We start from the raw sequence: 16,423 nt of genomic DNA on the forward strand, positions 1-16,423 counted from the left end.
TGAAAAATTAAAGGTGATAGAAAACTTTTAAATATGTAGTTACTTAAGAGTCTACGCCGTAGCTCGGTGTCTACAATGTGCTACAATTTAACGTAATGGTATATCTGTAAAATAAATGTTATAAAGGGGAACTTTCGAACGTCATTATTGATATTATCATAATCATATCACATAAAAGAAGTCGGTTAATGAATACGGTATTTAATAAACTTTCATAGACTATAAATTACGACTTCGAGAAAGTCTTGAAAATTGGGAAAGTTAATTAATGAAATTCCATTGTATCTGTCACCAGATTGGGATTGATTGTGGAACGATACGAGAAGTGTCAGTTTTCGTTCGGAAAGTTTCAAGCGGTTTGTTTTGGAAGCGCATTGTTCGGTCGAGTAATTGAACGTATTGTAGAAATATTTTTGTAGGAAAAAGTGTTTGAAAAATTCAATAGCTACCAGTGAATCCGTCATACGTTTTCAAATGTAGAAAGTCCTTTTCTAGTGTGATTGTATGAATAATTTTTTTTTAAACAAAAGACTTAAAGCTACACTTGATACCGGGATCAGATTTTATTTCAAGTAACTCGGAACTACCTACTAACTATAATTATTTTACTAGAGCCACTATAAGCAATAATTATTATTCTGTTTATTCGAATCGATTTCGAACACGGTATTTTTTTTCTATTTTTCTTATACAAAATCTCTTTTGTCTGAGCCGTTTTTACTTAATCATGATAACGGTAAAGTATGATTGTACCGTAAAAATTTATAGCAATATTTTATGAAGTAACAGTTGATCAAATATTTCCTTGGTTATTGTTGTGACGTCCATCACTCTTTCAGTATTACTGAATCCTCAATTTTACCTTACCTCCATATAATTTTATCAACAAACCATTCATTAAACGGAAGGTCAATAAATAAAACATGATTTTTCTTCCACTCTACTAATAATATTAGGAATACATACTTTATTGTGCACAGAGTTTTAAACATGATTTTATTAATATACTTATAATATACTGTATGAAGGATTTAAAGAGCCAGAGGAACTTATGATACCTTATATATTTAATTGTTTATCAAAATAATCTGTCATATCATGCAGGGCAATAGCCTCCTGATGAGGAAACTAAGTGAGGCGCTTCCAACCAAGTTCAACGGTCTTTCCATACAAATAATATCCGTCTAATGTGTGTGTGTACCTAACTGAGTGTATCTTGAAATATACATTTACATATCAAACATTTTACAAATACATAAAAGTAGGTACCTATGTGTAGTGCATTTGATTTTCTACAGTTTAAACAAAACGGGTATATTATCTAAGTAATAACTACATTCATATTGTTTTGTATTACTCTAATTTGACAGCAATTTGAGGCTCCTTTGGTAAAGATATTTTAAACTGCAGAAGCACTATTAAGTAGACCGCGATCATACTAATGGCCTGAAACAAAAATAAAGTTAGCATTAAAACATCCATCGTCCATCTCTTAAAAGTAGTATCCAAATATTACAAAATTATTATCTAATAATATTATCATTCAGTTACTGTTAAAAAATATACCTACTGATATTTTGTTACATAAAGTATGATGTAATTTACAGAGTTAACAAAAACTAAGCAAGTGCGATAACAGTGTTATAATTAAATATTGTATTTTGTGTCAACGCGTAGATAACATTACTAAGCATTAATACCAAAGATCTTTTTCAACTATGGTTAAAATAAACTGTCGGGACAATTCTTAATACACTCGGGAAATAGGGCGTATTTCATTTCAAGGTACTTTGGAATCGTGTTTCGGATCACCGGGCGTTGTTAACAACTCCTTACATAACCGTTGAAATTAATCTTTATTTCCCGAATTTAAACTTTAATCATTATACTTTGAGGTGTAAATTTAAAATCCTTTTATAGTGGTACTCTTATTATTAAACAAAATTTACCCTTTGTTTGATCGCTATATACCTATCGAGTTACCAAATAGCAAAATACAAACGTAACGTTAACTTTTGTCTTTAAAAATATCTAGCCTTTAATATATACTAACATTACTCCTATGAGTATTCCTATCCCCGATACTAACCGAAGTAAGCAACTCTCTGTTGACATGAGCATATCCCTTCAAGCTCACTACAGCTGGATTCATCTCAATGGCTTGTATGAAGTGATCGATCTGTATTATGAGATTAAGATGATCGTTAAATATGTCATGCAAGTTATGAAGATTCAGTTTAATAAATATCTGGAACTTAATCAGTAATATTAGTATTTTTTGCAGTATTGTATAAACTTCTGCAAATTTGTAAAATGCTCGTATTCGTTAAAGTGTATATCACAATGACACATAATAAACTTTCATTTCGTTTTAAGTGAAATTTTACTCAGAATTTTAAAGGATTTTTGGATTTATTGATTAATATAATTTTTTTGTGATAACTTAGTGATTACATGAGCAAGCATAAAACATTTATTTTATATTTTTATGTGCACAGGAAATACCCAATTATCATTACTTTTGGATCAACCTATACATTTAATATGAAAGATTTTAGCTTTTTTTTGTTTTTTTGGTTTTCTGCTATAATTACTTCGCAAATTTGGAGGGAAGTTCATTTAGAAACTGTAAATAGACCTCCTCATTGTATTGCACAATAAGGACGTCACTTCGAAAATCTACTATGAATACAAAATGTATGGGAAATAAATTGTATGGGAGCGTTTAATGTAACATTTTTGGTTATTTCTCGTTTTATTTTTAAAAATTTATTATGGCCATTTTACTCATTAGGTTAAGTACTTTCGATATCAGTTTAAAGTTTTTTGATATCTGTAATAGTTACGGAATAATCGCCTGTGCACACTTAACGATTACACCCTGTATATAAGGTAAATAATTAGACAACTAAATTATATAAGCATACATGTACCTATGTAGTTAATTGTTAATATTTTTTTACACTTGAAAGAAATATCGTCTATTAATTTAAAACTAAAACTATTCCACAACATTTATCTTAAAGATGCACAGCAGTCAACACTTTATTAAACGGGTTGAAACAAAATTTTTGTTATATCTTTTTGAAAAAAGCTCCGATACATAAAAACTTCACGTGACTGAACAAAGAACTATTTATGCCCGTTCCAATACTACGAGATATGTTTCCAATGCTTTCATACAATATTCAAATGCACAATGTGTTTTATTTGATTGCCTATACCTTTATATAAAACCCAATCTTGTAGCTAGGTTAGGAAACTCAACCTAATCTTAATCACATTTATCTGTTGTCAGTTTTGTTAGCAAACAATCCATGTTCCTATACAAATATAAATATGTAGGAACTTTATACAAATTAACCTTTAGGTTTTGGTAGTTATCAAAGTTAGATAGATCATCATCATCTAGTTGTCTGTGTAGGTTGTTGTTACTAAATACATAATATATTGTAAAATATAGGTATATTGGATAAAGGCATAGGTATACTACTATACAGGGTGTCCCAAAAAGTAGTGATGAACGGAAGCTGGGAGGTAGAGGACCTAGAGAGCTATCCGAATCACCCCCATGTATGTTATGCGATTTTTCGTATTTTCGGAGTTATGACATTTTTTTCAATTTTTCATCTATCGCTGAGTACGATGAGATTTTTATTTATGGTGACGTGACTTATTGCGCTAGATGCTTGATTTTTTTTTGTGTGGTAAGCTGAAAGATAGGCCAATTCAGTATGGTAACATTTACTATCGTTAGATCTTCGAATGGAATAAAAAAAGAATTAAATGCCAAGAAAGATAAAATTACCCAGTATGTTCACAACTTCAAGGGCCCATAAAAAAATAAAATCACATAAAAAAAGTTTTCCATTTGGCTTTTAAAAACTCGCTCTATCTATCAGGTAGCTACCCTAAAAATTTCATTTTATTATTCAGAAGGCTTCAATCGAAAAATTGAAATCTAAATGTGGTAAGTGCAAAAATTTTATTAACATGATGATCATTAAAACCAAATTAAAACCCATAAATATGTGTTTAATTACCAGAAATTTTTAAAATAACCCCGCTGTTGCTCAATGCAAGTGCGACATCACCGTAAAAAGTTGTCTTTTAAATGTCTGAATGCCCTTTTATCATTTTTAATGGTTTCTTCTGCTACTATGAATTTCCGGGTTATTTCGTCCAAATTGTAGCATTCTCTCAAGTAGCCGAGGTCTTTTTAGTATCCCCATTGAAACAAATCAATGGGGTTTAGGTCGAGGGACCGTGCAGGCCAGGCTTTAAGGCAGGCGTCACCAGCGCATGCGCAGGCTGCAACGACCAATCCATCTTTCAGGGTATCTTTGCCCTTTAGCCTGGCCTCGACGGTCCCCGGACATAAACCCTATTGATTTTTTTCCGTGGGGATACTACAAAGACGAGAGACTGCCACAATTTGAACGAAATAACCTGGAAATTCATAGTAGCAGAAGAAACCATTAAAAATGATAAAAGGGCATTCAGACATTTAAAAGACAACTTTTTACGGTGATGTCGCACTTGCATTGAGCAACAGCGGGGTTATTTTAAAAATTTCTGGTAATTAAACACCTATTTATGGGTTTTAATTTGTTTTTATTAATCATCATGTTAATTCAATTTGTGCACTTACCTCATTTAGATTTCAATTTTTCGATTGAAGCCTTCTGAATAATAAAATGAAATTTTCAGGGTAGCTACCTGATAGATAGAGCAAGTTTTTAAAAGCCAAATGGAAAAATTTTTTTATGTGATTTTATTTTTTTACGGGCCCTTGAAGTGGAGAACATACTGGGTAATTTTATCTTTCTTGGCATTTTAATTCTTTTTTTTATTCCATTCAAAGATCTAACGATAGTAAATGTTACCATACTGAATTGGCCTATCTTTCAGCTTAGCACACAAAAAAAATCAAGCACCTTCCGCAATAATTGACGTCACCATGAGTGAAAATATCACCGTACTCGGCGATAGGTGAAAAATTGAAAAAAACGTCATAACTCCGAAAATACGAAAAATCGCATAACATACATGGGGGTGATTCGGATAGCCCTTTAGGTCCTCTACCTCCCAGCTTCCGTTCATCACTACTTTTTGGGACACCCTGTATAACACTACTTGTTTTCAGTCCACTTTCAGTCCTAATAATCACGTTGTTTTTCCATGGTGCTATGATTTTAATTGATCAACTTATTGGAATCCATACCGCTAGGAAATTCCAATAGGTACATTTAGAACAGTAAAATTAAATAAATTTAAAATAAAGTAATATATATACAGGGTGTCCCACTATCGGTATACTAAGCGCGAAGGGACTTGTAGTTTTGCAAACACTGATCACGTAAAAAATATATAAACAACAAAATTACGTCAATTTTTTTTTTATTTTTTTTTCCTGAAAATCCATGTTTTCTTCTCTAGCTTCGCGCAGCCGTCATATACCGCTTCTCTAATGTGAGCATTTTGTCTATGAAAACATAATCTTAAATGATAGCTCACGTGCTAGTGGCAAAAATGGGCGGGTTGCTTGTTATGGGTGTACACATAGAGTTTTAAGAATTCATCTATTTGAAAAAAAAAATGAGTCTGGAATTTTTTAAGTATTTTTTACGTACTCAGCGTAGCCAAAACTATAACCTCCTTTGAGCTTAGTATACCAACAGTGGGACATCCTGTATATTCTCTGTAAAAATGGAGCACCCTTGCAGTTTCTCACATCATTACTTCTGAGAAGTGCATAAATTTTACGAAACATACCTACCTCTTTTTGCGTTGGTCTATCAACTGATAAAACATCGATGGATAAAAGCGTCTCTTGTACACCAGCTGCTACCTAGGAAATAAGAAACATTATCTTTGTACTTATTACTTAAGTTCTACACCGTGGCTCTACTTTGTACAACCGCTATAATCGCTATAAAATTATAGCGAAGACGACTTTTGAAATAAATTTTACTTATAACTTGTTTTGATGTTATTAAATTACTTATAGAACCTGATGATTCCACATGACTTCATTTCTTTACATTATGATGTAACGCGTGGTAAGGCCACTGTTTTCTTACAGTAGGTATCAAAATATACCTACTTAACTAAGAAAATGGTATTTTAATAATACTTAAAATAAAGTATTATTAAAATACAATTTTCATGGTATTTTACATTAATTTAATCTAATAATTCTAAAAAGCTTAACATACTTTAAGTGTAGATTTATGTGAGCAATCTGCGAATATAAACAATAATGTCGAACAGTATGCAGCATCTACAAATAAGCCCATTTCCTTGAAGGTGAAGCCAAAGCCGTGGTCCACTATCTCTGATAGAGCGCCGTAAACCGCTATTGTTATGTTGAAAAACCTGTAAGCACCCATATGAACATGAATCTAAAATGCAAAAGCTAAAGACGAACAACGAAGAAATTCATTTTAAATTATCATCAGTTTTCAAGAGTTCAGCATATGAAATCTATAATTTAAAATAATAAATAATAATTATATATATTTTTTTTAATTACGATAGTCAAGATTAATTCAACTATATCGCGTCGTATCGTATTCGTATTTGTTACTTTATTTCGAACATTTTATTTTTATATTGGTAATCTTAGTTGGAAATATTTAAATTATAAAAAATGTACTTACATGAACAAACAGTATGTGGAATAAGTACGAGCATAAGCATTACCAAGAGACTGCAGCAGCTCTGATAGATTGAGCCAAAGGAAACGATAGCTTGATATCAAATGGGCTGTACATTCTACATTTACATCCTGAAAAATTATGAATTTTACATTATTAAGCACTCTTTTCGTATTGATCAATAATTAGGAAGTACAATATAATGGTCAACGTTATAATATTATTATTTATTACCGTATCTAATGTTCTCCGTACAAAACACAGTTAGAGCAAGATTTTCCTTTGTTTGTATTATATTGTATTTGTTAACTATTTCAAAACGTAGTTACTAAATAATTTATTTTTTAGTGTTTCCTTCTATTTTAATTATGATAATATAATTAAGGCAACTCAACGTAAAAATTAGCAATTAGGTAATAGAGTTGAAAGGTTAGGACTTAGGACGCGTATTTTTAAATTAATTATAAAGGTTAAGTGCTTTTGGAATATATCTTTGCAACGCTGACACGTTTCTGTACGATAAAAGCTCAGAAATACGCGTATATTTTTATGTAAGTGAATTTAAGGTAAAGCCTGGTTTAATACTGTATAGAGATATGGAACAATGCAAAATCCTGTGCAGAGTAAGGCGTAATCGTGTCAGAATCGTGTTTTCTTTAAATCCGTACGACGTGTTCCATTATTACATATTTTCCAGCTATATGTATACTAGTCTTGAAGGAAAGGAAAATATATAGCTAAGGTAAGTATTTAGGAAGTAACACAATGTATAAAATATTAATGCTTTATACTAGCTTTACTACCACAGATAATATAATATTATAACTACTAGTAAAAAGTAATGCTATCTACTATTATTACTAATAATAGTGTTTAGAATTAATTGAGACATACGTAGAACTTTATGTAAGTAATTGAGATTTTTTATAATGCAACAATAAATAAGAACTCGTTTATTATTTTTTTACAATTGCAAATGTTAATCGTATCCTAGTGTGAAATAGGACGAGATGTAGCGTGTTCACACTGTTGTGTTTTATTTATTCTAACAAAGGAGAACTGTTTTAAACGAGTTGTGTTTGTCCACTTTGTATTCAAACGTTCAAATTAAAATAAATAACAGGCAAAGTGCTATTATTCTGACTAGTTTAGTTAATATTTTTGACAAATACTATTTCATCGCAGATTTTTTAAGATCTTATCTTGTGATTTATATTTGTTATTTAAGATTTTCGTACGTAATGTCGGTATTTTTTCTTATACTATCTACAATGCGTTTTTTGACCAATATAAAGTTGCATTCTATTCAAGGCTTGAGTTTTAATAATTCAAACTCACTCGACGAAAACAATTGGAGAGACTCTGTGATGCTGTCTTTATTCCTCTACAATTAATGTACCAGAGAGCGCAGTTCATATTAATCATCGTTATAATATGAAAATAAGCTGCTGTATGACGTAATAAAAAGCCATCCAGTAACGCACAAAGACTTAGAAGGAAACATACAGCTAGCAGCAAACACCCCACACATATAATAACAATAGATGTTTTCAAGTTGGGAAATTGAAGATTTTCACCAGTAACTCGATAATATCTCACCTGGAATAAGCATTAGAAGTTAAATTTGAATTAGGTATACAGTAGATTTTATAATAAAAGAGACGTATTTTCCTATATCAAATTTGCAGTAAACTAGAGTTTCATACATATTTGCATTCGAAAAGTCTGAGTAGGTAGGTACTAAGTGTACCTACTGACTACTGTTATGTTTAATTTATTGATTAGATATATCAATATTACATGCTACAAAATAAATTTGGTTAAGGAATAACAGAACATACAATACTGTACCGAGAATTAAATAAGATAGAGCAGTAACACTAAATCTCGAGTGGGGATTGGAAATCCATTTACCTAGTATTGATTTAATAAACAACAAGGCTACTGTTGTAATTAGATTAAAGATATTTTGTGGATTGATAAATGCGTCGATTGTATTATTGCAAAGGTAACTTCATCTAAAATATTGTGGAAAATGTTTTATTTTTATTACCTTACTCGTGTAAATTATGTCAATAAAAATATATTTGTTATTTTTAATTATTTAATGTATTATTTTTACTTTTCATCAAGTAGGTAGGTAGGTACGTCGTTAATAATTATAACTGCTGCAATCTCGAAATCCTGATCATAATTTAAATACCTAGCGACTATCGACTCTAGCTCTACAACACTCCAAGCTCTAAAGTTCAAGTTAGTATCCTTTTAAAAAATTTAGGTAAAAATTCAATTGTAATTATTGCTTTAAATATTATTCCTATCTTACATGAGTGCCCTACAACTATGCTGAGTGCAGAATAATTTAGTCAAATACAACTTAAGTCAAAATGTATGTACCTACTATTTAACTTACTTGAAATTTTCCCCAGCTCGTTTTATAGATTGCCACTTGATGTGCTACACCCCAACCAACAAAAGGTATCCAGAAGTGGGGAACAAGAAATGCCACGAAGAGAACAGCGTAAATATAATCATCAAACTTTTTGATTGATCGCAATATCATTACTCTTTCATATCCCACGAATAAGACAATGAACGTTGTAATTATGTAAAAACAAATCGCGTATATCGTAGCTTTAGATCGCCAGCTAAACGTTATTGTTCCTAAAAAATATAAAAATGAATTTTTGTTTAATTTTGAACCTTGAAATTAAAACAATTCGGGATTTTCAGATTGAGGTTATCCTGTATATATCTAATATAACCATACAACGAATTTTTTATACCTTGTAATTATAAAGGTAAGGTACTGTATACAAAAAGGATAAAATTAAATTTTTTATACCTTTATATTCGTTAGTTATAAATAGACATCGGATTATATGCACTAACAAAATGCCAAAATATGCATGCAAATATGCACTAAAAAAGGCCGAAATATGCACTAAAAACGAATGATATGCCTAAAATATGCACAATAAAAAATCACAAAACCTTTATTATTTTTATATATTTAAATCAAAGATTGTACAAAACATTGAAATTTTCTTGAAATTAAGTATAGTTTTTGTGCCAATATACAATTAAGCATTTTTACCAAATTTTCGAGCGCAAATTTGTGACGTTTGTCACCCGCGAGCCCAGTGTTGCCACCTTAGACCTTTCCGGGGCTAAATCTAGCCCTTTTTTGGAATTCAACCCGTGTTTTAAGTTTTTAGCCCCAAAAGGGTAATCTAGCCCTATTTTGAATGGCTCAAAATTTACTTAAAATGGAGCCCATTTTGTAATTTTTTGCCATTTTACCATGCCAAAATAGGGTTTGTTTACTCGCTGAGCGTTCTGATTGGCTACTAAAGGTTAGTCGACCAATCAAAACTCCCGCTACTTAACGAAATATGCACGATTGGGGAAAAAGGCTTAAATATGCACTAACGCCGTAATTAGAGAGTTTTATGCATTTGCATATGCAAATGCATATAATCCGATGTCTAGTTATAAATACCTGGGCGCGATCGCGTTATGGGCATAACGGCTAGAGCTCTGAAGAGAACCAATAGCAATTTGTGGTCCCGATAAAATTGATCGTGTATTTCACAGGTATCACCATCTTGTGACGACAGCATGTTCCGCTTAGCACGTTCCTTTTGAAAGGGTTCAGATTAAAAGCTTATAGCAGTGAAGATACGTTCAGGTTGCAAAAGCGTTGAAGAATCGTAAGATGAGAATAAGAATACGTATACAATAGCTTGAAGGGGGGTTTGGCGGTCAGCGAAAAAAAAAACATACCGGCCGAATTAATAACCTCCTCCTTTTTTTTGAAGTCGGTTAAAAACAGTCCGTTATGCCGTTTTCACCCCATAAGCTTACTTAGTTATTTTGACCTTCACATTAGTTACCTATATTTGAATTATTAGACAAGTCTTCAATTTAAAGAGGAATTTCTTTAATAACAATATAAAAAACACGTTATGAGACACGTTACTTATTGGGAAGAAAGGAAAGAATATTAACTTTAATCAGTATAGGTAGAGACGCATATGCTGTACCAGAAAGAACCTTCGTATTATTTTGAATATCGGTTTTAAACTCATCCGAAGTTTAATTTTTAAGTTAATCTTAGATAATTTCATTTTCATTTTAAGTTAGATTTCACTTAAAATGAAAATGAAATTATAGATTAAACTTAAAAATTAAACTTCGGATGAGTTTTAAACCGATATTCAAAATAATACGAAGGTTCTTTCTGGTACGCCAGACTATCACCATCCTACCTACCATATACACCAGACTTGACACATGGCATAAAAGGAATTGATAAAAAAAGTTTCTTATTATAACTACCTAATTAGGTACATACTTACAATTTTTTTTCATATTTTGTGTAACACATAATATAGGTAATAGATATGAACTTTACAATATCTTTTATCTAGGCTATATATTTTTTTCTTTTTGATAAACCTAAACCTAGAGCTTATGCATCTTAAAATCGACATTTTGATTTAATATAAAGCAGATCTTACGTAATCTCTTGGAGATTTTTCGTACACATCTTTATTCTTGTGAATGTGCTTCATTTCATTGAGTAATAGTGCATTATTAATCCCCTCTTCAAAAAGATGGTCTGGAATCATTTTATGTTTGAGTTACTATATGCAAACGACTATATGGAACTAAGTTTTCTCTATGAATGTAACAAGAATTTACACCCTATTATTAAAGTTAATAAAACGACAGGTACAGAATTAATGGTTGTCGTTAAAAGCCATTTTTCGCCGACATCATGGAAAAGGTAAACAGAGGGTAAATTTGTGTTCAAGTTCATTAAAATTTTAAGCAAATGATCGTTATGACTTGAATTTCAATAGAATATCATAGTAACTGAAGGACTTAGTTATGAAATGCCTTCGCCTTCGTGTGTTATTATAAAAATTCACTTTTATTACTGTTTTATATGTACACATTAGGTGCGTCGGTAGGTACCTAATGTGTACATATAAAACAGTTTGTTCAAAAATGCAGTGTTGTTCTCATTTCTTTTAACCGACTTCAAGCAAAGGAGGAGGTTCTCAATTCGACTGTATTATTATTGGTTTGTTATATGAGAATTTTCGACTGGGTGAATTTAAATTTAAATACTAATCAGTTCTATGTGATGGCGGTGTAAATTTTTTGTTAAAAAAATATTATTCATTTATAGGTATTTTTATTTCTTGTATCTGTCTATATACGAGAATATAATACACACACCGGCACAATTAGCGGAACAGAAACCGATGCGCGAGAACATCGTCTGGGATTTGAACGAATGGCAGCAGGTTCTCTTTACTGATGAGTGCAGAGTTCTTTTAAAACAGATCGATGGGAGACAGCGAATATGGAGACGCAAAGGAGAACGCCACATACAGTCTAATTTTGAACACACAGTGGCTTCTGGTGGCGGCTCGATTATGGTTTCAGGAGGGATATGTTTGGGAGCTCGCACGGAGTTAGTGATAGTCACAGGAGGGACCATGACAGCAGATCGATACATCACAGACATTTTAGAAAAACATGTTGTACCATTTGCCCCATTTATTGGTGACGACTTTATTCTAATGCAAGATAATGCTCGTGCTCGTAGTGCACAATCGGTGCAGGCATATCTGAGCCACGTAGGCATACCGGTGATGCAGTGGCCAGCAAATTCCCCCATATAAATCCGATAGAGCATGTCTGGGACTTGCTAAAAAGAAGGGTTAAATCCAGAATGCCACCCCCCAACAATCTGAATGAACTTGGAATCGCATTACTTGAGCATTGGGAGCGGTTGCCTCAAGAAATCATCGATAACATTATCTGTAGCATGCCCAGACGAATGGAAACCGTAATCAGAGCAAGAGGGGGAAACACTCGTTATTAATTTTGCTTAAATTTTATTGTTAAATCATTTTAATGCTTACTTTTTTTATTTTTTGTGATGGTTGATAATCATCTGAAAATTTCACTTATTTCAAATTTCTTCATTTTTCAATAAAAAATAACGAAGACTTTTCAAAATCGTTGTTAAAAGATGTTAATCAATTTGTTATTTTGTGTCTAATTACATTTTCGTCAAATATATGCGTTATTATCTCATAGTCTCACTTTTTTTTCTGTTCCGCTAATTGTGCCGGTGTGTATAGTACGTGAGATTCAAATTAGGTTCAGTTTTTATACAATGAAAGTTTCATTTCATTAAGCGAAAAAATTGCTCAAGTACGTCGTCGGATCACAGTCAAAGATTCTGTCGTGGTTCATGGCCGACACGCTATACGACCACGACGCGTTTTGAACAATAAGTTAATTATTTAATTGGTTTAAGTACCTTAATATTACTATTACGTAAGGTTTAGGTAAGAATGAAAATACATGAATACAACAACCAAATAATTTATTACCATATTTACATATCACAGTAAATAAATGGTTATAATATTTACATGGAGTCTTACATCTAAGTCTTATCGCAATTTACTTAAATAAATTCATTTTAAGGACGAAATTTAGCGATTGCTTTGCACATACAATTTTCACACAATACACAAACAAATTATACTTAGCCATTTTTTTCTGCATTTCTTTTTCGCTCTATTCCACATTATTTCTATAAAAATAAACAACAATTCAACCTCCATAATATATTGGGAAGTCGATAAAAATATAAACAAATTTGATTTTTTTTAGAAAATTGTTTGATTTTATGATGATTTAAGTTTCGCAAGCTGCGCCATAATTTCTTTGTCTGCATCAGCTGTCGAAGCGCCGATTTTATTTCTTGCCACGGACGGAGCATTTGCCATCTAAAAAATAAGATAAAACTAAAGTATGTACTTTTAAAACCTCCAAGCGAGAGGAAGTAACCTCAATATCATAATTATATTAATTTTATCAATTATTACCTTTCCACTGACTTCAATACCAATTTCGTCAAGCACTTGATTGATAATTCCTTCAGTTTCTTCTTCATCTCCCGATTCGTTCATTATATCATCCAGAGTGTCTGAAACTGGAACAAAACAAACATAATTGAAAAAACTTCATACAAATACAGTTGCATCATCATAATCTGTTTTCTAATTTGATATTTGAAAAAAAAATCTCCAAAATTGAGAACCTGACTTTTTTAAATTGACAGTAAACAGCTTAATAGTAGTAAATATGCATCAGAATTGGCCTTACCAAGAGTATTTGATGTTCAACTGTAGTAAAAACCATTCTAACTATCTCTAGACACATTCATACCATATAAGTGGTGGTATAAATGTATATGAATTATACACAAATATCATGATAGAAAGAATTGTTGGATTTTTGACCTTTTAAAATAAATTTATTTAGTAGTTAGAAAGAATAAATAAATATTAACTTACTCATTTCATCAGTCATATCCATCTTAGCGTTTGCATGTTTGAACGCCTCCATGTCTTTGGCAATTTGTTGAGGGTTCATTATCTTGTTCATATTGCCCATCGTCTTGGCAGTTGTTCCCATAGCACCGGCTATAGCTATGTTTGCACCCATCGCTTTGTTGTGGATTTGAACACTTGATATCTGTGTGGGAATATAATACATAATATAAATATTAATTTATAAAGAATAGAAAAAATTTGATCATGAGGCGGGACCAAATTTTTTCTATTCTTTATAAATTTATATTTATAAAAGCATTTGAATGCCATAAAACCAAAAATATCAATTTCAATATAAATATTGTTATTTTCAGTGCACCCCGGGTTTGCTTGTGGTTCATTTTTAAGTTTTCTCTCCATAACCACTCAAGTGCGGGACGCCATTTTGCAAAAATCGGGTTATGTGCGGAACCGGCTCCCGGTGCCGCCGCAAATGGGGTTTTTGGCGGTCCAATATTTTTTTAAAGTCGATTATCTCAGATTCCTTTATCAATAGCACTTTTGCAAGTATATATATATATTTATAGATAATAAAATATACTCTATTCCTTGTCAAAACATGGTAACATTTAAATAAATAAAAACAACTTGTAAGTCAAAGCAAATGTACCCTTGTAATTTTTGTTACATTTTGTCTGCTAATAAAAAATTAAAACAGCTGTTCAGTGAGATTTTAATATTTATTGATCCTTTGTTACACTCTTCTTACGAGAAAATAAAAACATCATACCCTCCCATACATTTTTTTTACACATTCCCTGTTTATTTTTTTTACAAAAAACTACCCACTCAATGTGTCATCAAAAGTGGGCCACATAAATCATGTGGTTATGTTGTTAACTTTATTTATAGCTAGCCTGTTCTTTCCTTAACATGTCATATAAGTTAGAAAAAGGAAGGACGATAGACCGTTTTATAAAGCGAATGCAAAACCCACGACTGTTGATCGACCGGGAGCCGGTCGCCCCGCACATAACCTTGAATGTGGATCGACCGGCTCCCGGTTGTCCCGCACTTGAGTGGATAAGAACCATCCTCGTACTTTAAGGAATATTATAAAAAGACAATTAACAAAATCGATTCAGCAGTTCTAGAGTTATGTGTCTGTGGGTATGCGCTTACCAACACAATTCATTTTTATATCGTAAGATTTCTGGTGCATTTTCAATTTATTTACAGTATTTTTCATCTTAAATGTGCATTTGTTGGTAATGATTTAATTATAAAATTATGGACATCATGATGAGGTAAAAACTAAAAGGATTTGGATACAATAGCAGTAAGTTCAATATTTACCTTACTATTAGCGGAGTATATTCTTGTTTTCTGATTCCTCAATTGCACCAACTGCTTTGCTAGAATCTTGCAGCCCGCATTGTTGCCTTCTTTAGCCATTTTTTTTATTTCCATTTCCTATAAACAAAATTTGTATTGAACAATTTTATATGATTTAAATTATTTTCTTTCCTCATAGTCTTGGTAAGTAAATGTTAATTAACTATGGACATAAATAAATGAACACCAGATATGGTATTTATATAAGTTTTTAAAGTTTTGATAGTAGAGAAAGCTATTTACCAATTTTTTCTCTTCCCTCTCCAAAGCAACTTTGTCTCTTTCCAAATCTCTGCTTGCTTTTCGCAGCTCACGATCATTTTGTCTTTGCTGCTCTAAAATTAATACTAAATTATAGTATTTTGTACTGTGTTTTTAAAGTAAGAGAATTGAGATGCAATAATGAACAATGTTGATGTAAAAATAAATACCTTTCACAGTAGGAGCTTTTCTGAAAAAATCCATGACAATGGTTTAACTGATTTCAACGATGCTTGAAAATTAAGTTATTAACTAATTTCTAAGGCAGTTATGACTAAAACACAGAGCAAGTATGGAATAAAATACGATTTCAAAACGTTCATAAAATTTTATTTGGTATGACTCACAAGTCACAATTTACCAAACAAACAAATGCGTCAACTGTCAAAAAACTGTCAAGTGTCAACGTCAGACGTCAGTCATCAAATGTATTTCCAGTGTAGCTGCGATCAATAACGTGCCGTATTTTTTAACTATTTTCAAAGGTGTCGTTCAAAAAAGTCTCCACTTCCCATTTCTAGTTAAGACAAATCACGAGACAAATAATTATGACACGAACACACACGAAGTTGTGCTCTAAACAGTTTATCACAGTTTATCACTATATTGACCGCCTCCTTGGTACAGTGGTTGACGCGTGAGCGTAGAACCGAGGGGTCCTGGGTTCGATTCCCGGTGGAGACGAAGAAAAAAAAATGTCTCGGTCTGGCAGGACACAGAAGGCTGATCACCTACTTG

At 31.8% G+C, this 16,423-nt stretch overlaps 2 protein-coding genes across 2 annotated transcripts; both read right to left on the reverse strand.

The window, feature by feature from the left end:
- Positions 1 to 1,353: 1,353 nt before the first annotated feature.
- Positions 1,354 to 11,293, reverse strand: LOC149903315 (gustatory and odorant receptor 22-like). Its single transcript, XM_090108910.1, has 9 exons — positions 11,183 to 11,293; positions 10,162 to 10,300; positions 9,073 to 9,323; positions 7,998 to 8,258; positions 6,663 to 6,790; positions 6,219 to 6,378; positions 5,780 to 5,851; positions 2,090 to 2,179; positions 1,354 to 1,446 (listed from the first exon to the last, which is right to left on the reverse strand). Exons 1-9 carry the CDS (start codon positions 11,291 to 11,293, stop codon positions 1,354 to 1,356), a joined length of 1,305 nt encoding a protein of 434 aa, XP_089965036.1.
- A 1,761-nt stretch (positions 11,294 to 13,054) lies between these two features.
- Positions 13,055 to 16,033, reverse strand: CHMP2B (Charged multivesicular body protein 2b). Its single transcript, XM_090108659.1, has 6 exons — positions 15,856 to 16,033; positions 15,668 to 15,759; positions 15,386 to 15,502; positions 14,051 to 14,231; positions 13,580 to 13,686; positions 13,055 to 13,480 (listed from the first exon to the last, which is right to left on the reverse strand). Exons 1-6 carry the CDS (start codon positions 15,887 to 15,889, stop codon positions 13,379 to 13,381), a joined length of 633 nt encoding a protein of 210 aa, XP_089964785.1. The 5' UTR covers positions 15,890 to 16,033; the 3' UTR covers positions 13,055 to 13,378.
- Positions 16,034 to 16,423: the final 390 nt, after the last annotated feature.

The sequence above is a fragment of the Colias eurytheme genome, chromosome 13 (genome assembly GCF_061535395.1).
Source record: "Colias eurytheme isolate Ceu_HAF_F1 chromosome 13, ilColEury1 Martin Lab GWU primary, whole genome shotgun sequence".
Lineage (NCBI taxonomy): Eukaryota > Metazoa > Arthropoda > Insecta > Lepidoptera > Pieridae > Colias > Colias eurytheme.